This window comes from Triturus cristatus, chromosome 7 (assembly GCF_964204655.1).
Source record: "Triturus cristatus chromosome 7, aTriCri1.1, whole genome shotgun sequence".
NCBI classification, from domain to species: Eukaryota; Metazoa; Chordata; class Amphibia; order Caudata; family Salamandridae; genus Triturus; species Triturus cristatus.
Window position 1 is genome coordinate 648,774,842 of NC_140590.1, and position 22,410 is coordinate 648,797,251.

General features: G+C 45.7%; 1 protein-coding gene across 4 annotated transcripts in view; it reads left to right on the forward strand.

The window, feature by feature from the left end:
• The window catches only part of CEP112 (centrosomal protein 112), a 2,536,355-nt gene that overhangs the window by 1,127,752 nt on the left and 1,386,193 nt on the right, over nt 1-22,410 (forward strand). For all 4 annotated transcript variants that reach the window (XM_085617276.1, XM_085617275.1, XM_085617278.1 and 1 more), the window contains one exon: nt 16,296-16,375. In XM_085617276.1, the coding sequence (XP_085473402.1) occupies nt 16,296-16,375 (80 nt within the window). The remainder of the gene's footprint in view (nt 1-16,295; nt 16,376-22,410) is intronic.

Here is a 22,410-nt window from a genome sequence, read left to right on the forward strand (position 1 = left end):
TTGTTTTTGCCTAAGTGCACTTTTCAAACTACAGCACAAACTAGACCTTGAGGTTATTGGAGTGCTTTACACAGGCACCAGTTACATTACACAAGATTGCACGCTATTGAGTCTCACTAATCAAGTCCCTCGGGATCGGCTCGCTGCTCAAAGTGGTCCACCTCTTGATAGCCTTAAATCCGATTGCTATAATAGCACAGATTATTAAGGTGATCAAGTGAGGGAAGGAAGAGAAGGGAATGACAGGGAAGGAGAACTGTAAAAGATAACATATGAAGTTGTTATATATATATATAATGGTAATAATAAATAATTTAATGACAAAGAGAACACTTGAACTTACTATAAGTTGAATTGATATCGCTGCAAGACTGCATGTTCCATCATCCTGTCCAAAAGAAGTTGCACTATGTAAATGCCCACTAGGGGCTGAATAATTGATGTGAAAATGCCGGAAATAAAAGCAACCGGATACAGTGCAGCGAGTGTTTCAAGGATTCTTTTTGAGCCCATGAAGAAGGGGCTGCGGCCCTGAAACGCGTTGGCACGAGCACAATAATGAGGTGCAAAGAGGCGGGCTGCCAAAGAAAACCGCATGGTTGGGAGAAGTCGAGTGCGCTCCTATGCTCAAGGGTACATTGGTTTAAAAAAAATAATATATATATATATATATATATATTTGTATATATATATATTGATATTGAATGGTTAAAGATCATCAAAGTTCTTCTATGCTAGTATATGTAATTTTTAACCTGTAAAAGAAAATAACCCTGGATAACCTTGTGTCCAAGGACAAGAGTCCAAGTACTATCCTCTTTCCTCAGAGTAATACTGTAATATAAAAATAAAATGTATCTACCTAAACTTATAATGGTAGATCTCCCTCATCATTCCCATAATCATGAATACCTATCAAATAAGACGAGAAGACAAGCCTCACAGGGATTGAACCAGTTGTTAGGATATCGAAAAGAGAATACAAAAGAACTAATAAATGTTCCAATGGGTAACAGATTCATGTCATAGCAATCAAGGAATCACTGATTATTAATTTTCACAACCGCAACTTCCTTTTGAAAAGTTCATAAGTTCCTTAGGACTTTTTTTATCTCAGTAACAAAACCGATACACTGAAAGTCTATCAAAATATTGCAGGGAAGCCATGATCCTCACACTGTTGTTTGGTGTTTTCTTTGGTACATTTCACTGCTGTTTCTCTCCCCCAAATACCAAAGAATTCAGATACGAACAAGTTATCTGGGCAGGGTGAAGAATACGCACCGAACCATGAATTGTCTAGGAATAACACCGGCAAATACTTCACCACAAAAATGTTTTTTGGGAACACCTTCCCAACACAGAAAGAAATGTCCGCTTTGTTTAAATGGACAAAGCCTAGTGGTGATTAGAGAGTAACCTTGTCTCAGCCACGTTTCAGCAATCCAAATATTGTTTGGTGCACTGCACCCTTACCCACAAGAAGACTCCGATACAAGAATAATCTGCAGCGTGCTGAACCTGGAAGCTGCTTTTATGCTTCTGGTTCAGCAGGAATCATGTGAATTGTAGATCTGAAAGAGACACATTAGTGATAGATTCCTTACCTTCGAATATTCCCAGGCGTCTGACTGGATCCGGAAAGTTTTCGTCAGCAGTACCCCTGCGCGTTGGAAGGTGGCGTCGTGAGGCTCCATGTCCGTTGCTGGCGTCGTATGCGCCGAGATGACGTCATGGAGACTACTTAGGCGCCACCAATTCTCCGCGCCGTTCGAGGTCCAGGGGTCAATCAAGGGACCAACCGCGAAGCCATCATCATCGCTCCTCGGGGTCAAAGTCTTCACACTCGAAATCGGGTAAGAGACGTCATAAGAAGAAGTCGAAGAAGCGTTGTCGCTCTCCGACGTCCCCCCGTTGGACTCCGGGCACGGACGTGGGTGCCGGGGGTACCTCCCCCACGGCTCCTTTGGAGCCTATGAGTCCCGCAGCCTACCCACCTTATCTGGGTCCGTTGGCGACTCCTGCCCAGGTGCAAGCTTTCCTTGCTGCCATGGACCGCCTTTTCAGGCCTAGGGCTCCCGCCGGCACGCCTTTGGGACCCGCGGTCCCAGCCAAGGGCCCTCCCTTGCCGCCGGCGGCTCCGGCGCCCTAAGGTCCTCCGCCGGCGGCTCTGGTCCCGGTGCCGCAAGGCCCTCCACCGGGGGCTCCGTCCCCGCCCGCGGCTTCGGTCCCGGTGCCGCAGTGGGTTCCGTTCATTCCACCACCACCCTTGCCCGGTTTCCCGGAACAATTTGGGACACGGAGCCGAGCCCGCGTCTTTTATTCCCCTGTCCCTCCCCCGCCGCCGCAGCCTGTTCCACGGGCAGTGGAGGATGGGGACGAATGAGAGGGGTCTGAGAACCCTCTTGCACGGCAGTGCAGGTCCGAACAGGAATGGACAGAAGAGTTGGTGGTTTTCTTTCTCCGCCTGCTGTGGCTATGGAGGAGGGCGCCACATACACTATGGTGCTCCATAGAGCGGCTGAGGCCCTTGACCTTGACCTGCCTACGGGGACCCTCAAAACTAATCTCCTCACTGAAGTACTTCAGCCAGCTGCAAGCTCTGTGGAGCCCCTACTGCCATTCAATGAGGCTTTAACTGACGTATTGATGGGCACCTGGTCTAGACCAGCAACAGGGGTTCCCGTGGATAAAAACGTAGCCAGATGACCTTGCTTTTTGACAATCCAAGCAACTCCGGAGAGCCTGGTCATCCAGGCCTCCACTTCCCGAAGAGCATTCCCAACCGCCCCGCCGGATAAGGAATCCAAGAAACTGGAACTGTTCTGCAAGAAACTGTTTTCTTCTGCCAGCTTGGGGCTGCGGTTGGTGAACACGGCATGCCTCTTGGGCTGCTACTGCCACGCTGTGTGGGACACGGTTGCGCAGGTGCTGCCTCAGTGTCCGGAGGAGGTCCGGACAGTGCTTTCCCAAGCGGTTGCTGAGGGGAAAGATGCAGCAAAGTTCACCATCCAGTGTGGACTGGGAATCGCGGACTCACTGGGTAGGGCGATTTCCACAACAGTGGCCCTCCGTCGCCATGCCTGGCTGCGGTCCACTGGGTTTTCAGGGGATGTTCAGAGTTCTCTTATGGACATGTCTTTTGATGGTACTTGACTGTTTGGTGATAAGGCAAATAGTGGGCTGGAGCGTTTTAAGGACTCCCGGGCTACAGCCAAGTCCTTGGGTCTCTCCACCACGTGCCCAGCCACGTCTGCTTTTCGTTCCTTTCATGGCCACGGAAGGGGCGCCCGACACGTTTGTTCAGCCAGAAGCCTGCGCAGAACCAACCTCAGCGTGGTCGTGGTTCACGCCGTGGCGGGACAGGGGACCAGCATGCGGGTCAGTCTACCTCCGCTCCCGCAGCATCCACCTCGAAGCCTTCCTAGGCCGAGCTTTGGGACACACCCCACGCCGATGGGAGGCAGGATTCGCCATAACCTCCCCCACTGACGTTCCGTTACCTCGGACAGGTGGGTGTTGCAAATTGTCCGAAGGGGCTTCTCCCTCCCCTTCGAGTCCGCCCCTCCAGCGATGCCACCTCAGTTCTTCCGCATGTCGGGGGACCATTTTGCGCTTCTCCAGCAGGAAGTCACGGCCCTCTTGGCCAAGGGGGCCATCGAGCGCGTTCCTGGGCCAGAAGTAGCATGTGGTTGTTATTCCCACTACTTTCTGGTCCCCAAGAAGGAAAAAGGGGACCTGTGCCCCATCTTGGACCTCAGGAACGTCAACCGCTTCCTCCGGAAGGAGAAGTTCAAGATGTTGACTTTGGCTCAGGTCTTGGCTGCCCTCGACCCTGGAGACTGGATGGTAGCGTTGGACTTGTAGGATGCATATTTTCATATCCCCGTCCTGCTGGCCCACTGGTGTAACCTGCGGTTCACTGTAGGCCAAGAGCATTTTCAGTTTGCCGTGCTCCCCTTCGGCCTTACCAGTGCCCCTCGGGTGTTCACGAAAGTGATGGCGGTGGTCGCAGCTCATCTGTGCAGATCAGGGGTTCCAGTCTTCTCCTATCTCGACGACTGAATGTTGAGTAGCGGGTGAGTAGCACGCTTACAATTCCCTGGTTGATTGATTGATAGAGAGCTTTCTAAGGTTGTCTTAGACCACTAAAATCACCATAAGGGTTGTCGGGTTTGGTGCAAGGTGCCCACTGACATAAGTGTACACCATATACCAAGCCAGCTTCTCACAGTAGGAATGTTGATTTTGGTGTCTAAAGAATTTTAATTTTAAACACTCTTTAATGGTAAAGTTGGATTTCCAAATTTTGACAATGACCCTTTTATAAAGTTAAATTATGTGTACTTTCTCTTGATAGGGATAATGTGTCCCCCCGCACTACTTCTGGCCCATTGCAGGTTCCAACCAATATTTCTCAGAGGTAGTATGCTTCAAACATGAAAAAATGAAAATAAAGGTATTCTGAATCCTCACATTTGTTTTATTCATCAAACTTCAATTTCTGCATAAATGCTGATATTTTGGCATTAACATTTTTGTGCATGACTTTCCTTTTAACAATATATTCAATTTGGTCCCCAATGCATTTCAGACCCCAAGGTCCTTCATCAGGGGTTTTTATTCAAAAACAGGGTCCCCGCAGGGCTGTTTCTTCTCCAAAGTGGCAGCCTTTCGACTGAATGTCACCCTGCCGTTCTATGATGAAGAGGAAAAAGTGTTTTGCGGGAGACCCAGCCCAGCCAAGAACTAACTGATTTGATCATACTTTGAGGAATTATAAAGGGAGTGCACTGATTATTCATCTTTCTACTGTTATAAAATTGCTATTTTCCTGTCCTGACCACCGTAACCTGGATTTATGGTACTTTGTTCAGCAGGTCTAACTTGGTCCTTGTATTTGGCTCGCACACCTTTGCAGTGGGCCTGAACTTGTGACTCTTTTGCGGTCTGGCGTGACCAGATGACCACAGTTTGCGCTTTGTGCTGCTATGTACTATTTTTACCTAAAACTTTTAAATTGCATATCTGTGGTTCTACTGGTTGGATTTTTGTTATTTTGGTTTAAAATAATTTATTACAATTTACTCTATGTTTCTGAAATTAGTGTCCGATGTTTCTTGTGCTGTGTTTTCACGTTATTAATGCTTGAAGTGCTGCATAAATAATTTACACATTGCCTCTAAGTTAAGCCTGACTGCTTTGTGCCTAGCTACCAGAGGGTTAAGCACAATTTGGAGAGTGCTTATGTTTCGCCCTGACAGAGATTGTGGTTGCTGCATGAATACGTTTTCAGCTCCCTCAATCAGTAACCCAATTTCCTTAATTTGGGTTATTTTATAACACGCCATGATAACAACCTTGTAAATTGACACTTTTGTGTCCAAAGTACATGTGCATTTTTGAAGCGCATATGTAAATATAAACAAACAAATTAAGATGTGGGTCTCAATAAGTGGACAAGCAAGGCACGGTCCAAAAGGCTAAGATGGCAATAGAAGAGAACAAATACTCATTAAGTTTAAAAGCATCATGGTCATAAATCTTAAGATGGGCTCTTGGCATCTTCAAGTGGGGTGGAAGGTTATCCTAGCCTACTAGGCCTCACTGTATCATAAAGTGGAAGAGGACCTGTGAGCACACTTTTTTTGTTTATAGCTCTGTGTAGCTACGACAGTTTACTTGCAGTATAGCAGAGCTGATCACCTGTTGACTGGAGAAAGACTGAGCTGGCATCTGAAGTAAACACAGCCAGATACTACTTGCAGTGCCGAAGAAAACCAACCCAACAGCCTGACAACTGCTTGACAACACCTAGACCCATCGGCCCATGCTTCAAATGTCCATGTCATTTTAGAACAAGGCTTTTAATTTCAATTTAAATGTCTGTGACAAAGGTCGAAAACTACCTGCACCATACTCCCAAGCAGCAGTTCTGTGTCACCCCAGCTTCTATAAAGCACATTTATAAACTAGTAGAAGAAAAGCAATTCACAACCGTGGACTACATAAAGGACAACAGTGAGAAATTGATAGTGCTGCTCCCAAGAAGAGCAGAACAGTGTTTGCAGCTAGCTTGTTCGATGTCCCTCTAAATATTATGTGGTGGAATGTCTAGTTTCTGCCTTCAGTTTTTTTGGGTCTTGAGAGCAACAGTGCATGCACTGCAACAAGGGACTTTCAACAGCAAGAGGCACTTACAACAGTGGGCTCGCAGCCCGCCCTTTACTTACCATTCTTTGGCTTTATTATCGCTCTGATTTGCTGTCTTCTAATTACAACAAGCATTTGCAATGCAATAGGTCTCGCACTTACGCGAGTTTCAGCTATTGGCATTGTAAATGACAATGCATTTTATTTATGTTTTAAACAAAATCAAAAATAAAAGGCATTGTTATTTGCAATGTCAATAGTGCAAACTCACGTAAATGCGAGACCAATTGCATTGCAAATGCTTGTTATTTTTTTGGTAGGCACGGGGAGATTAAGTGATTTGCCCCGCTTCTTAGGATGTTAAGCCGACGCCAAGCTCTAACCTGGTTCCCCAGCTACAAAGTTGGTAGCTCTGACCATATCCTCTCTTCGTCACATTAAGGGGGTTTACTAGACTCATTTCTGTCTTCCAGGAGGTGGGGGCGGTGTGTTTTCTATACCAGGGCCCTACAGTCAGAAAGCAGCGATTTACACAGAACCAATTCCCAGTAGCCAGCACTGAATAGGAAACGTACAGCTTATTATCGCCCATCTTTTAGTGGATTTATTTAAACCTCTGATTATTTATTGAAAAACAGTTTAGGAGAGAAAGACAGCGGAGGTCTTTTGAGATGTTCACTCTGGAAGCAATAAATAAACGTAAACATGTGTGTGCGTACGTGCATGTGTGCCTGTGTGTGTGTTTTATGTATAGATTCGTAGCAGGTGCGTCAAAGATCACAAGGGGCAGGATGTAGAAGAGAAATTATATGCAGGAGCAGGTTAAACCGTATTACTAAAACTAGGATGTGATTGGGGGGCATGACCTGGGCACTTTGCACTACACCAAATCGCACTGCTGGTTTACACAATTTTTACTGTTTTAGCACGTGGATATGAAGTGATACGCCCAGAATCTCACGATGTTCACGGCGAAGTGGCAAAGCCACGATTGTACCGCAGATATGCAGGTTCCCAGCTAATGGAGAAGGGGGCAGGGAGGGACATTGCGAGAACCACGGGGGGGGGGAGAGAGGGGTAAAGGGAGAGTGGGTGAGAAGAAGGGGATCGTGGGAATGAGAAAGGAACAAGCAGGAGGAGAATAAAGGGAGAAATGAGAAACAAAGAGAGGAAAGGAGACTTTAGAGGAGGAGACGGGAGAAAAGAGAAGAGGCTGAGGGAGAGACATGTTTATAAGAAGAGCCTGGAGAGAGAGGGAAGCAGAAGCTGGAGAAGAGAGGGAAAACAAGGCGAGATGCACAAAGAGGAGGGTACACGAGAGGAGACCAAGAAACATGGATGGGAGAAAGAGGAGAAATCAGAGGATGGCGGGAGATAGCAGTGTAGAGGAAGAGAAGCATGGAGAGCTACAAGTAGTGGCGAAGACAGAATGAAAGCAAGGGATGATTGAGTGAGAAGCGGAAGAGGGGAGAAGCAGATGAAAGAGGACACGAGAGAGAAGAACAGAAGAACATTTGAGAGATGAGAATGTGCTAACGGAGAACCAAGAGGCAGGAGTCAGGCTATGAACAGAGGGATGGAGTGACGCTGCAAGGGCTGTCCAGGAGGCGTGCCTCGGGCGTGGACAGAGGGGGCCGGTGTCACAGTGAGCAGAGAAAGCTGTGAGACGAGGGCGCGCGCTTGGCGGGGGAGCGCATTTCAGGCGGGGGAGCGGACCCTTTAAAGTATGATGCCGAGGGCGCCAGTGGGCTGAAGCGCTTCCCCAAACGGATTGCATGGCGGCACGATGCACATGATTGTGCGCGTGCTCGCCATGCAATCCACTTTTGGGAGCACTTTGAAATGCCCCTCTTACTAGAGTCTCGCATAGCGATTGCGTAAACGCAATAGCTAGGCGAGACCTAAAAAGAACAATTGATGGACGGCATGTTGAACAATGTCAAACGTTCACCCCCAGTACAGAGAACTGGGCCCAAATCCATTGTTTTTTTGATTTGCATATGGCTGGGTCCTAACTGGAATGGCATGGTGAGCAAAAGAACGATGGATTTAGGCCTAGATCTCTGTACTGGGGGTGAATGTTTGACATTGTTCAGCATTCCATCCATCATCTGTTCTTTTTACTTTCTAATTAGCCAGAGCGTGCCGGCTTCATGTGCTCTCCTTCCGTCTAGAGCATGGAACAAGTACTGATTGTTTCAGCTTGATTTCTGTTGTTTTACTGATTGAGGTACTGGTTTTTTTTTTCCCCTGTCATCCTTGCCCATGTTGATTTTTCTCTTCCACCCGTGTCCTTATTGCTGCTCTGCCCTCCCACCCCTGTACCCATATTGCTGCTTTCCCTTTCCAACCCCTTGTCGATGTTGTTTCTCACCTCCCACAGTATCAGTGATGCTTCTTCCTCTCCAAATCCCACTCCCGTTATCTGTGCTGCTTCCTCCCCTCCCACCTCACCCAGTTGTAGGTGTTGCTTCTTCCCCCTCCCATCTCCCCTTGTCCGTGTTGCATCTGCCCTTTACATTTGCTTGTCCTTGTTGCTTCTTTTACTCCCACCCACACTTGCCATAAGGAAAAAAGTGCTTTGACGCACACAGCGCTTTGTTTTGTTGCAGTGACCTTTCCCTCCCATCAGCCCTCTCATTGTCAGTGTTGCTTTTTCCTTCCTACCTTCCCTTCTATTGTCCGTGTTGTCAACCCTCACGCGCCACAAGAAAAAAAGCGCTATGACGCAACCAGTGCTGGCTGGAATATATTGCTTTTCAAAAATTATTTTACCCATTTTGCACAGCCGCTGCTTTGCTCTACGACATGGCTAAAAGACTTTGGCAAAGCCAGTGGCGCTCTTGCATAGGTGAGATCTGTTAGCTTTGCCAATGCTTGTGCTCTTCACTGAATTCCCTCTTTTAGGAGATGCAATCATAGGTATGCTCTTGTGAGAGCGTGCTGGGAAGCTATCTGGGTGCTTAACTTTCTGCCATCCCCTCTGGCAACCATCCCCCTTATCCCCCCTTTTTTTTTCTCACCCTCCCCTCTGTTCGCTTGTGGAGGCCAACGCTCAACCAGTGGTAGAAGTGGGTGGGATCAGCAGGTCACCGTGTGCCCCTAATTCTTTAATGAAATGGATTTCGTTCCTCTACTCTTTTATTTTAAACTCGCGTCCCAGGACGTCAGAAATAGCCTAGGCATATAGATAAGGATCGGTGTTCCTGGCCGTTCGGGCAGAGAAGGAAAAGGTCTGTCTGTTCCTTCTTGCTCAGAGAAGACAAGTGCAGTGTCCATTTCTCCTGCTCTGCCTTTGTCAGCTGCACCCCCCCCCCCACACACCCCCAGCCCTCTTTCTTACTCTTCCTCCCTCTGTTTCCACCTTGTTCCTCCTCACTTCCTGAAAACCGTGACTTCAGGAAAAGGCCTATCTCTTCCTTCCTGCCCAGAGAAGACAAGTGCATTGTTTATTTCTCCTGCTCTGCCGTTGTCATCTGCCCCGCCCCCCCCCCCGTCCTCTTTCTTACTCTTCCTTCCTCTGTTTCCACCTTGTAACTCCTCACTTCCTGAAAACCGTGACTTCAAGAAACGGTTATTACGCCCTCTTTCCTCCTCTTTCGTTTATTTGTTCCTCCGTGAAATGGATCCAAAAAAGTAAAACACTTTTGCTGGAAATGTCGTCTTTTTCGAATATGTTTCTATTCCAAAGTGCAGCCTTGAGAAGGAGAGAAATTAAAAGTAAAAAAAGTGAAAAATAACCAAATAAAGCAAGATAGAGTGGTCGCAAAGTGGCCAGATTGATTTTATTCACACCCAAACACATTAGTGCCACTATACAGAGTTTGCCAGTGAAGCGCTACCTTTGTTTACTTGTCTTTCTTTGAACATTGTTTTCCCTGTGTGGGGAGATGCACCATTGCTGGAGGTACTGTTCAATATTTTCTTGATGGGTGGATTGGAAAACAAATTGAGTACCCCGGCTCTGTGTTCAGGGATGTGGTCTTTTTAAACCATACCACTTACGTTTCGTAAGGATATAAGCAATGGACATTGAAACGGGTCCCTTCCGGGCCCTGTGGACATGCCCTTAACTTTTTAAGGCAAAAACACTCATTAGTTTCTGAATAATGAATGTAAAACCATTAAAGTAATCATGTTGTTTCTGCTTACATTTCACATGCTTTACTTAATCATGCATTCCCTATGAATGTTTGCTTTTTCCAGGATGCTATTGCTTTTTTTTTTTAGGCAGCATATTACTCTGGTGTAACAGTGAATTTGTACTGAGTTGCGTCCAGGTGTTTGTAGCGGGACACAATTGGGTTGTAGTTGAAGGCAGTGCGAGTTTCTCTCAGTGGGGAAGTATGGTGTTCAGTGGGGTAGAGGATGTTGCACTTGGGCCAGAGCTGCCAAATTTGGAACTGGGGAGCCAGGTTCAGCCTTCATGACCAGTCCCCCAGACCACTCTCCTAAGGGAGCACATTCCCATGCTAGACCTTAGAAGGCCCTGCAAGACCTTAGAAGCCCCTGTGTCATTGGAATCAGCAAGTGGACCCTAACGGTGGCAAGGGTGGGTTAACCTTGAAGGCTTGTCAACCACAATTAATGCTGAAGTCCAGCACCAGTCTTGCGGGCAGGCCTATGAAGAAGCACACCCTAAAGCGACAGTGACTCTGTCACTGAGGCCACAGGACCCTTGAGAAGGGCGGCTCAAGAGCAGTGCGACCGGTGCGATTGCACCAGGCGCTGATTTCGGGTGGGGGCATCATTTTTGCAAATATATTATGTCTCTAAAAGCACTTCCTGCCTCCTTCCTGTCCTCCAGCTGTTGTATTCCACTTTAGGTGTCCGTATATAGGTATTCCTGATACATGTCCTTATATAGGCACAATTCGCATTACCCTTATATAGGCATAAGATCCCAGTCCTTAGTTAGGCATTAGCCATGCTATCCAAATACAGACATAGTCACCTACATCCGTCCACCCCGACGTCACAACGAGTTCTTAGAAACCAGACCCTTAAGCTCTTGGGAGTTCCCCTAGCACAGGATTATTGATTTCTCCAAGAACTCATTTATTATGCGTGAACCGCTATTCCTTAAGGGTTCATTCCTGACGTCTTCCTCTGCCCGACCTTACGTTAATGCTAACATTCCAAGGCACCTACCGGGTATAAATCTACCTTTCCTTGCCTAAGCGAGTAGGAGGAGACCTCGACTTTAGAGGAGCCCGTATCCCGGCCTGACGCACTGACAAGAGACGCTGTCATCCCTGCTCGCAGAGAATCTAGTTTCCAGTGTTCTGACTCCCTTCGCGGGGTGTTAGAGTTCGAGACCCGTAAAGAGATTCCCACCTCTCTCATTCTCAAGGTATGGAGCTGACTAGATCCTAGAGGGACTCTTGGCATACTAAACTTAGCATACCATACTATGGTATACCATACTATAGCATACAGCACCTACTTCTTACCTTGTACTACACTTAGGTTAGGTACACTGGGGTAGAACTAGTTGAAGAAGCATCTCATGAGTACTCACATTTTTAGCTTATGTTATTTATGTATATGGATATATGTGTCCTAGCTAAAAGATAATGCTAGCGCAGTATTATTTCCTCCTACTGCTTACGCTGTACATGATATATCTTGCATACTGTCTTGCGATTGTAACAACTCATATCTCTTACATGAGAAACTGTTCAATAAATCCTTTTATTGAAACGCCCATCTATTCTTTCTGTGTAACTCTGAAGAAACTAAGCATGCACAATTAGCTGAGTGAAACTGTAATCTGTTGTTTCCACGATTCTGAGAGTGTTTCGATTCTAAAGGGAAACAAAGTTGTCATGTTTATGCAGTTGCCAGAAACTACTCCCTTCTTGTTTACAAGGAGTTTCTAGTGGCCTCTGAGTTAGCTGGTACAAATTAATTAAGTTTAATATACTCGATAGGGGCATACTGACCTCATTCGTTGCTAAATCTATAGGGTATATTATTGCAATGCGCAGACCCTATTCGGGAAATAGGAACTACACTACACAGCAATTTTCGGCAACAATACAAAATGTCATGATAACTCCGGTGAGTAATATTCTTCCTAGAGGGAGATGTAGTTTTGTCAAGTGAAAGTTTTGACTCGTGGAAAGGTAGTGCAGAGATTTTAATGTGCCTGCTGCAAAGAACATGTACCATGCAGATCACAAAGTGCACACAAAGTAAATAGGTCAGTGGACTACTGCTTTTGTCAGTGAGATCCTTTTGTTACATGCAGTTTATAAGTCAAAATCCTAACATAGAACAGTGAGCTATTTACTGTCATCTAAGAGCTGCATGTAAACTGCAAGGTATGAAGGTATATATTAGAGCGTTATGGTTTTTCCCCAGTCTTTGATTATCCTAATGTTGCATAAAGGGTTCGTTTGGATAGCAATCAATTCTGGTTATTAAGGAGAACCCCCAACCATGGTATTTCGTTCTAAATTCAGAGTTTTTGTCTCTCCAGATCAATCACTATTAAACTATACTGCCTACTAGTATGGTTGTAATGTGACTCCTACACCTTGTAGTCATTTGTGTTATGCAACATTTCCTATACATTGATTTACACACATATGATTGATTTTCTCTGTGTAATGTGTGTGATGTAAAGTGTTCTGACACCCTACACTGGTATCGGTGGCACTGTAAATCGAATTAAATGCATCTAAACCACAGTGTGGTTATGGCGACTTGAGGGGCACTGTTAAAGGGTAGTACTAAGGGAATATGTGGCAGAGGGAGTCATTGGAGGGCACAGGGCAGGGGTCCACCAGCGATAAAGCCGTCTCTGCCCTTGAGGTCAGTCCGCCTCATCCATTGGTTCCTCCATTGGCCTTGTTTTAGCAGTAGTAGCTGCAACTTACCAGGGGTCTGCAATGCAGGATTTGCACGCACGCTAAACAAAATTTACAAACTTCATGGTGTCTCTGCTTCATGCACTAGCACTTTTAACATGTGCGGCCTGCTTTGGGGCCACTAGAATTATGCTGCAATAGAGGACAAAATTATGCCGCAGTGTTGACTAAATTATGCAGCAAAAAAAAGGCTGCAGTGTAATGCCGTATATTTTCAGATTTTTACACATGCTAACAATCTCTGCAAAGATTTTGCCTTGTTAGTACCAGTGTAACATACAAATGCAGCAGTGAGAAAGGTGATCAGTCAACCTTTGCAAACGACCGTTCACCGCGCAGAAACACAATTCACATTTCTTTGTAACTTTTGATCTGTTTGAGCTACAAACAATTTATTAGTTCAAATCATCAAATTATGCAGCAGATGATGCATTATGTGGCTAACATTACAGAGCCATAATTATATAGAAAACATGTGTAAACTAGGATATTTTGCCATTCATGTTTGAACTTCTCATGTGAAAAAAGGGAGGAGAAGTGCTGATGACAGAAACTCCATGGCTCGGAGAACAAGCATTGGCATAGCCAATAGGTCTCGCCTTTGGGACCTTATAAGTGTTTAGTTAATCAGCACAATATCCTTGGTGCAACAACATCAAGTGTTGCATGGCTAAACATTTATATGGTCCCAAAGGCGAGACCAATTGGCTATGCCAATGCTTGTTTTTATATTGATGGGGCCCCCTGCAGCTTCCCCAAAATATAAAAGTTTGTAAAAAACAGGGGGGGGGAAATACTGACAATGTTAATAGGCTAGCGGCCAATGTCAGACTTACTGGATTTGCAAATGCATGTGCTACTTCTGAGCTATCAATAATACAGATACTGGCATATAAGTTATAGCTCACAGTGGGAATAGATAAACAAAAAAAGACTAAATTGCTGCTTTTATGTTTTTTTGGTTTTAATTAAACACAGACAGAACAGGAGGAAAAAAACTCACAAACTCTTAATCAGACCTTCTCCTGCCAAGCACTTCGAGTCTGGAACCACCTCCCAGCAGAAGTCAGACTCACATGAACTGGCTGGCTTTGTGAAAACAGTTGAAAACGCATTAATTCGAAACAAATTTGAATCTTATAGCTGGAATATCCCCTTCCACTCTCCTGTGTTTTTTATTTCTTCAAAGTGGACATACACTGTTATATGTAAAAGCACTACGCTGCACCTCTGGCGAGGTTCCCCTGATGTAAATATCTATAATGAATACATCAATAAAATGTTATCTATGTTGATGCTTAACAATTTATAAAAAAACAAAAACTGGGTGGTTTTGTGGAGACTGATGGTGTCTGAAGAGAAGGATGGGGTTGAGCAGACAGGGAGGTCAAACTAGTCAGTTAATGTTATGCAGCCACAGTCAGGACGCTCTTGGTTAAGTGATCTGCCATGACTAAATGAGCTCCCGGAGAAAAGAAAATACCAAAAGTGAAGCCAAAGTTAATGCAGCATTAATAATGGCCAGGGTGACTCGGTGCAGGTGACAGAGGGATCCGGGTCAGGCAAGGCGAGAGACAAAGAGCAGCGGAAAATGGGGTCAGGGGATGATGATGAAGCAGGCCCGCCGGGAACGCCCCAAATTCTCATCGGATGAAGTCATGTCCAGAGCGGATGGAGAGAACATTTTGAATTAAGGGGTCAGGGGGGAAACAAGGGCCCAGAACTACAACTTATTCAACTTAAATTGAGAGGGAAGAATTTCTGTTAGAATGCTGAACCTTGTGGCCACAATGAGAACAAGCATAGGCCGCGCGGCCGTGAAAGTGACACGGCCGCGAAAGTGATCGCGATCAAGCGCGGCGAGCGATGCAAGCATTGGCCACGACAAGCGATCTGTGGTGAGGGAGGGGGAGAAGCGGGAGTTGTATGACGGAGGAAAGACAGATGGCGGCTGCTTGAGGCCACCAAAAGCCTGTGGTGGCACTTTCAAAAGCTGCTTACTGAATGTCTCGCAGAGCAGCGCATGCGCTGGCTCAGGCGAGACCTAAACATGGCTTGTGATTCCACTTTTAAGCGTATTTGGGACATTCTGTGATTGGAAACGAATCCCACTTTGTGAATGTATTTTAATGTTAGTAACTCATTAAACCTTAAATAAACGTGTATCTATGTGTTGAATTCAATAAGGTCCTAATCCGTAACTGGGTGGTGAAATGCCAAACGAATACTAAAAATAAGAATGGTTCGCTCTTTCTGGCCACACCTGTGACTCCGCCCACTGACCCAGTTCTCGGGTTATTGCCGCCCTCTGATTCTGCGTCCACAGTCCCTTACTTTTTGTCCCCCACTTCGACCACTGCGCTTAACACAGTTAATGCTAGAACTACTGAACTCGGCAGCAACTGAACCTAGGTAGTTTCTACCTTTGCTATTTAATAGTCAGCAAGAAGACGGGCTGGTCTATGCCGCTTGGCACCATTAACTGCCCCAACGAATTGCCCAAACCCCTCTCCCTATTTGGCAACTGCTCTTCACACTCGAAGATGCATATTATTGCTACTGAATGTATAGCTTGGGATGCCCAGAGATCTGCAAACTGTACTCGAGCCTGCCAGAGGCATGTAATGAATGTAATTCTCGCTCTGCGTTCAATGTTGTACCTCCTTGTGCTTGAACACTAATAAAGAAAGCTATTAAAAAGAAAAATCCTTCCCGCCATCCCCTCCTATGCTGCAGATACTTCCTCTGATAAGAGGACAACAGAGGCGGCCAGCCTGACTAACCCATCATACGCTGCCAGAATTGTCCGCCTTCTCCCTTTTCAGGGCTAAAACCTGCTCTCGTAGGATGTTTCGTCTACTTCACAAATATCCAAATATTCAGATATTTTGTTAAAATTGTAATCCATGCACATATTGAATGGATGGGTCAGGGTGCCAAAAATGTACAAAACGTATGAAATAGTAGTGCACATGATTAACTATATTGTTTTGAATTGTTTCCTAAATGGTAATACACTATTGTTGACTAGCCTGCTGCTGTGCTAAATCACTGTTTTTCCAGACTCCCAGGTGTTTCCATCTGCCTCTGCATTTGTTTCCCATGTGCTGTGAGCTTTACTACAGTCATTTTCACATTGTGTCTGCTTACAGTACAACTGTACCACGTGGTCTTTAATTACCACGTTGATGAATGGAATCAAAGACCAATCAGTCTCCCATTCATCCACTGCAGCTGCTAAAATATGACATGTCAATCCCATGACAGGTTCATGCCATTCAGAGCGAACTTGAGCAAGAAAAAGGAAGTGCACAGAAGAAAGCCCACAAGCTGGAGGAGGCGCTGAAGTAAGTGAGAGCTTCGGAAACACAATGTGATTATTTTTCGGCGTATGATAACACTGACATCTTTAGAATTCTGTCCAGAGGCGGTGCTTTGTTCACATTCCCACCGTACAATGCCCTTAGCTCGAGTTCATTTGCTCATGACGCATTTAAAAATATGTTTGGACATAGATAGGATTGCATGAAAACTAATATCCATAAATGTCATTTTTTTACGCGGTCATTAAAGGTCGAATTTAAACGTGTTTTTTCAGCATTTTCTTTAGGCTGGGAGTTAGTAAAGAATGTCTCTCCTAATTTTATCAGAACTTAGCGCTGTTTTAAACCCCTTCAGTGACGAGGTGTTTGCAGTCTTGGCTTTTTTCTCATATTCTGCGGCGCTCTGGATAAAAGTACCGCAGAAAGTGCAGTAAAGAAACACATTTTCAATGTTGAATTTGTAACATTAGTCCCCAGGGCCTTCAATGATATTCAAGCAAATTGTGGCTGTGTTCAGAGTTTGTTTTGATGCAACTTAATAAGGAGTTCCCCACCATCGGTGCCCTCTCTTCCCGATCTCTTTTAGTATCTTTCACTACAAATGAAAATTACCTGTGCAAAAATCAGATAACCTCAAAATGCCTCGAGCTGCAGGAAGAGTAGAAAGCAAGAGGGAATCTTTTATTTCTACATTGCATCTCCTCAGACCTCTTGAGGTGGGTTTCCTGAACAGCTGCAATGTCAATTCCGTTATCTAGAACATAATTCCAGGCTCTCAACCTCTTTTTTGGGAAGTTTTCGTCTGTAGCATTGAAAGTGAGGACCTTAAGGATAAGGGGATCTGGCGAATGATTGCCCAAAAATGCCTGTTGAATCGAGACTCGTTGGGTAGGAACGCCACACAGCATACTCTCCAGGCCAATGCGCTAATAAAAAAAGGGCAGCTTTATTGTGAATCCTAGTAGAGAATCGTTGGGCTCTAGCTGTAAAATCATAACCCTGGTAGGTTTGAACATTGTAAACATACAAAAAAACTAGCTAAACAAGATTAACAAATATAAACAGTGGTATGGGTTCCCCCCAAAGGACACCCCACTGGCCTTCTGTAGGCCACTTATAACGCCCCTGAGGGGTGACCCTTCCCTCCTGTGACAGGTAATCATCATCCTCATCAATATACTTGATTCGATTTTAATAATAAAATCATAAAAGTCATACACAGTGTAATAAATTACATACATGATAACATCAACACGAATCATAGTTTAACTTGCTTTACAACACCACAAAGATACCATGATGTGACAGTTACCTTGGGGGACCCCACAAATTACCCTTTCTTTGCATATAAATAGAGGTCAGTAGAAGGGACATTGCAGCATTCATCAGAGAATTACGTCAATCAGTTCAGGTGAATTGGGATCAGTGTCCATCATGGATGGGGCTGGTTATAGTATGCAGGCGTCTGACCCCCCGAAAGAGAGTCCCATCATATATAATTCAGAGGCCCAACCCCTCAGCAAGGGGAGCTATATCCCAGTGTGCATTAAAATCAGCCTTCAGTTTCTTTTTAGTTGTCGTGCCCCTCTTGTGCGTTGCAGCCTGGAAGTTCGCCTTCCATCCTTTTTCAGAGCTAGGGTCCTGTCCACTGCCCCTCCGGCACCGTCAGATCCCTGAGAGATCTCCAATTGTAGGCCCAAAATCTGTGCTGCTTCTTTAAGCCTGCACATTAGGAAGTATTTATTAAAGTATTAAAAATCAGTTCACAGTGGAAATCACCAGCGGTAGCAGATTTTTTCCTCATCCTGGTTTTTCTGTGACAGGCCTCAATTGCTGCCTTTAAGCCACAGACGCCGATGACACGTCCTGAACAAGTATTTGAAATGCAATAGATCTCGCATTACTGCAAGGTTGAGCAATTTGCGTTGATAATAATAATGCAACACCAATAGCTCAAACTGTCAGTAATGCGAGCGCTAATGCATTGCAAATGCTTTGTTTTTCTATTTATTTTATAAACAGTAATCCCGGGTGCCACAATTGCTTAAAACATAACTAAATAGAAAAAAACCATTTGCAATGCAATAGCACTCGCATTACTGAAAGTTTGAGCTATTGGTGTTGCATTATTATTATCAACGCCAATAGCTCAAACGTTTAGTAATGCGAGACCTATTGCATTGCAAATGCTTGTTCAAATGTTCTGGGAGCCTCGGCTGGGGAGTACTCTCCCCACTCGAGTCCTGCAGCTGTCTCCAGCAGGCATGGAAGCATGCACAACGGGAGGCGGGTAAACCGCGCCCCTACTCCAGAGGGATCCTAGAGCTGCCTTGCTGCTTAGTAGTGTCCACATCTACAGTCAGGCACTCATCACTGGTGCACCCACCCTACAGGGAGGAGAGCCACCAGAAGCTACTTAATCCTGCCCCAAACAAAATGTGCTGTTAAACTAAGGACACATATGCATGTTGATCCGGAAGAAGCGTATTGGCGAGGGAAAGAAAGAAACATTAGGAGTCCCAGTGAGCGGTAACGCCGGAGGATGCGGGCGAAGGCATGAATCTGAAACAGACAAGAAAACAAGAGTCAAACTGCATTAAACTACAGGCCGAATTGTTCTGGGAGGGCGGTCGGAGATTGCAAGCTATGCTATCAAAGGGGTAATAATTGTTTGCGGGGTGGAGGGAACAAAGTAAGTTGTGCGAGCCGGCTAGAAAAAAAGAAAGGTGCGGCCGGCATTGAAGACTGTAAATAAAACATACTGAGTAACAACACACATTAAGAGGGCCAGTCCTCATGGAAGGTTACACATGGAGAAAAGACAAATGCAAGGAGGAACTACTAGGCTTATTCATGAATCAAAAGCAAACATTTAGAAACAACAGTAACAGGAGCCAATAGAAAAGCTAGGTGGAAAATGCACGGAGCTTCATGTCCATATGACGCGCACGCCCGTCTCTGCCCAGGCGTTCACCGCGCCCACCGCCCATGGTCCGGTTCAAATCTCGCAGTAAGTCGAATGCGTATGAGCCGACGTGAGGAGGGCTACGAGACCAGACAACCTGTCCAGAGAGTCTGCACAGCAGCGTTGAAGCCTGCACACCCTTCTTTTGCCCAGACAATCGAGTCGGTGAGAGGGGTGGAGTGCAGTGCCGCCGGCTACCCCGCTGAGATCCGGGGGTCCCGAGATGCAGCCGCCACAGCTTTAGCGGTGAAGGTTTCTACCTCCAGGGTGTGCTAAACAACTCAGGGTGCCGTGACCCGGGCCGCCTGACTTCAATATGGCCGCTGTCACAAACAGGCGCTGGGTCCCAGTCCAGACTGCCTGTCCCCTTAATGGCGGCACTGACCGACTCCCATCATCGCGTGGCAGTACCGAGCTGATGGTTGCCACTGATCTAACATCCACTGGTGGCCTCATAACAACAGAGATTGCCGAGCCCTTGTCCCAGGATCATCGCCCTAAGGCCTTCACACCCGAGTCAGAGTTGGTCCATTAAACTCCAAGGACCTTCTGCACTTAGTCGGTCATTACAAAGATGGCTGCCGATCTGTAGCTGGTTAAGATGCTCCCATGGCCGGGATCATCAGCATTTAAAATATCCCCCAGATACCCTACCATCCACATACCATTTTACCACAGCACCTCAAGACCTGTCATTTTTATTGTGGCTGAGCTACTGACCACCTGTAGCTGAAGGCTGAGGTGAGCCGAGCCCCCCCCCCCCCCCCCCCCCAGCACGAGGCATAATGGCGGCTCCTACCACGCTTGTCCCGCCGAGAGGGGAGATGCGTCCAGGTGGGCTTTTAATGGACTGTGTTACCCCCGATCACATATTGACGCTTGGGAGATCTTGTGACCTTTTAAGAACTAAGGGAGACTGGCCCATCCACTGATACCTAAATACCAGAATACCGCATGTCTCGAAGAGACAGCGATGCCTAGGCAAGACCTAAACAGCAAACATTCAAAGTAATAGTGCTTAACACATTCACTACCTCGGCTGCCTGTAACACTCTGTCTTTGCTTTGGAATTCTTAGAACTTTACGAGGACATCTCTGGGTTTCTAAGCACTGTTTAGTCTGGGGTGCCCCACTCTGCGCACCGTTTCCAGTTTAAATTCAACTTGATCATCGTTAAGCCACCTGGAGAAGTGGTCCTTCATAAATATCTTTAGGTGGGAGCCCTCTGTCCCATCCTACAGTCCCCAAATTCTCATGTTTTCTCTTCTTATTTGATTTTCTAAGTGTTCAAGTTACAGGGACGTCAGATCGGCCTGTCTGTAAAGAGTGAGAATCTGCTCTGTGAGGTTGTGATTACTTGTTCCAGATGTTGGATCTTATTTTCCTCCTCCACATCTCTGGAGACCATTGAGTCAAACTTCAGAGCGTAGTGTAGAGATTATTTGAACTAGGTGAAACTGCAGATCAGTGAAATCCTCTGTAAGGTCTGAGTTGATCTCTTTTCTCGGTTACGCTCTGAAAGTCTGTAGGGTATCCACCAGATCTGATTTTGTGAGCTTCATGCTGCCTCAAGAGGGCTCACTTACAGTCTCTCCTGAAGTTTGAGAGGGTTAGTCACTCTCCTGTGAGCTTCAAAATTATTCTGAACAGACTTTTGCAACAATTTCTTTGTCAGTTTCGCTGAGGAATATCCTAGAAGACACATGGATGACGTTTGCAAGCAGTCAGTACCGCCTTGTTGCCACATTGAGGACTAAATCCCTCTCGGGTTCGCCATTTCCCAAGGGACAATCAATAAGTTATGGAAAGCCATGCCAGTGGTGTTCCCCTCAAATGTTCTACATCTGTGTCATTTAGATTACCCCTCACCCAAACTCATTCTGGTGGCCATCAGACTGCTCTCTTTGTTGCTTTAAAGTGTGGCCAGGTGGCTGTCCTCCGCTGAATCTAAGCTACCTCCTACCCAGGCATTGGCTATCTACAGGGTTACCTCAGGAGTCAGTGCCCATTCATTTGAAGGTTGGGCTCATCTTGCATCTAATGCTTTGCTGTAGTCCTTTCTAGTAAGCATTCTCCATATATCATTTGATATGAAAAGTCCTCCAATGTAGGGTGTTTAATTTAGAGGATGTCTTGAATGCACTGCAACTCTGTCTTCATAGGGTGCATGCGGGGTGTTCTGTTAATTGGCCAACCCTTCCAGCCGGAAGTCCTCGTATCTCTGGACCCCGCTTAAACAGTCTGACGAGCGTAATTCTAACTTCTTTTTCTTTAACCAGATTAGTTAGCTAGTACTGGCCTATCAGAACCAACCTATCCAAATGTACATAACTTTTTCATTTTAAATAAAATCTGACCACTATCTTTAGTGAAAACTTGACAGAATTTATTAACCATTTTCAGGGTGTTTTGTGTTGTTGGCCCCAGTGAAAGTTATCTTTGATTGGTTTTATGGTTGTGAACACAAAATGAAATTTTAGTGTCTAGTAAACACCTTTTGCTGAAATCACACTTTGGCTAGGCAACCAGTGCTCTCCATAGTGTTCATGTTACCAGAATGGTGGTAGGTTATGGGTGATTCATTCAACTGTCTCCTTTCCGCTCTAGTAAGGGGGCACATGTTTACACCCTGTGGTGACACGGACGTGGCTACATATTTCAAGCCAGGGGTCCAGGAACTAAGACAAGCCCAGAGATGAGTAAAAGGCCAGGGGATGAGAGTAGTGGAAAGGGGCGAAATAAAGCTTCGGGACAGGAAGGCTTCTCCGACCAACACTCTTTAGACAGAGCACAGGGAAACTGAGGTAGCACTGTCCTTGATAAGACCGCAAATAACCCTCTGCTAGTTTTTAGCCTGGAGGATACTATGTCTGTAATTAGTAAACTAAAAGCAGGCAAAGCGCCGGGACCCAATTTGATACCGGGGGATTTATATAAATCGGAACCAATGATATGGGGACCATACATAAATCTTGTGTCTAATTGTATACTGGCTGGTGGGGATATTCCTGAAACCTGGAGGGGAGCAGAGGTAATAACTATCTTCAAGAAGGGGGATCCTGCTATCCCCTCCAATTATAGACCTATTAGTCTA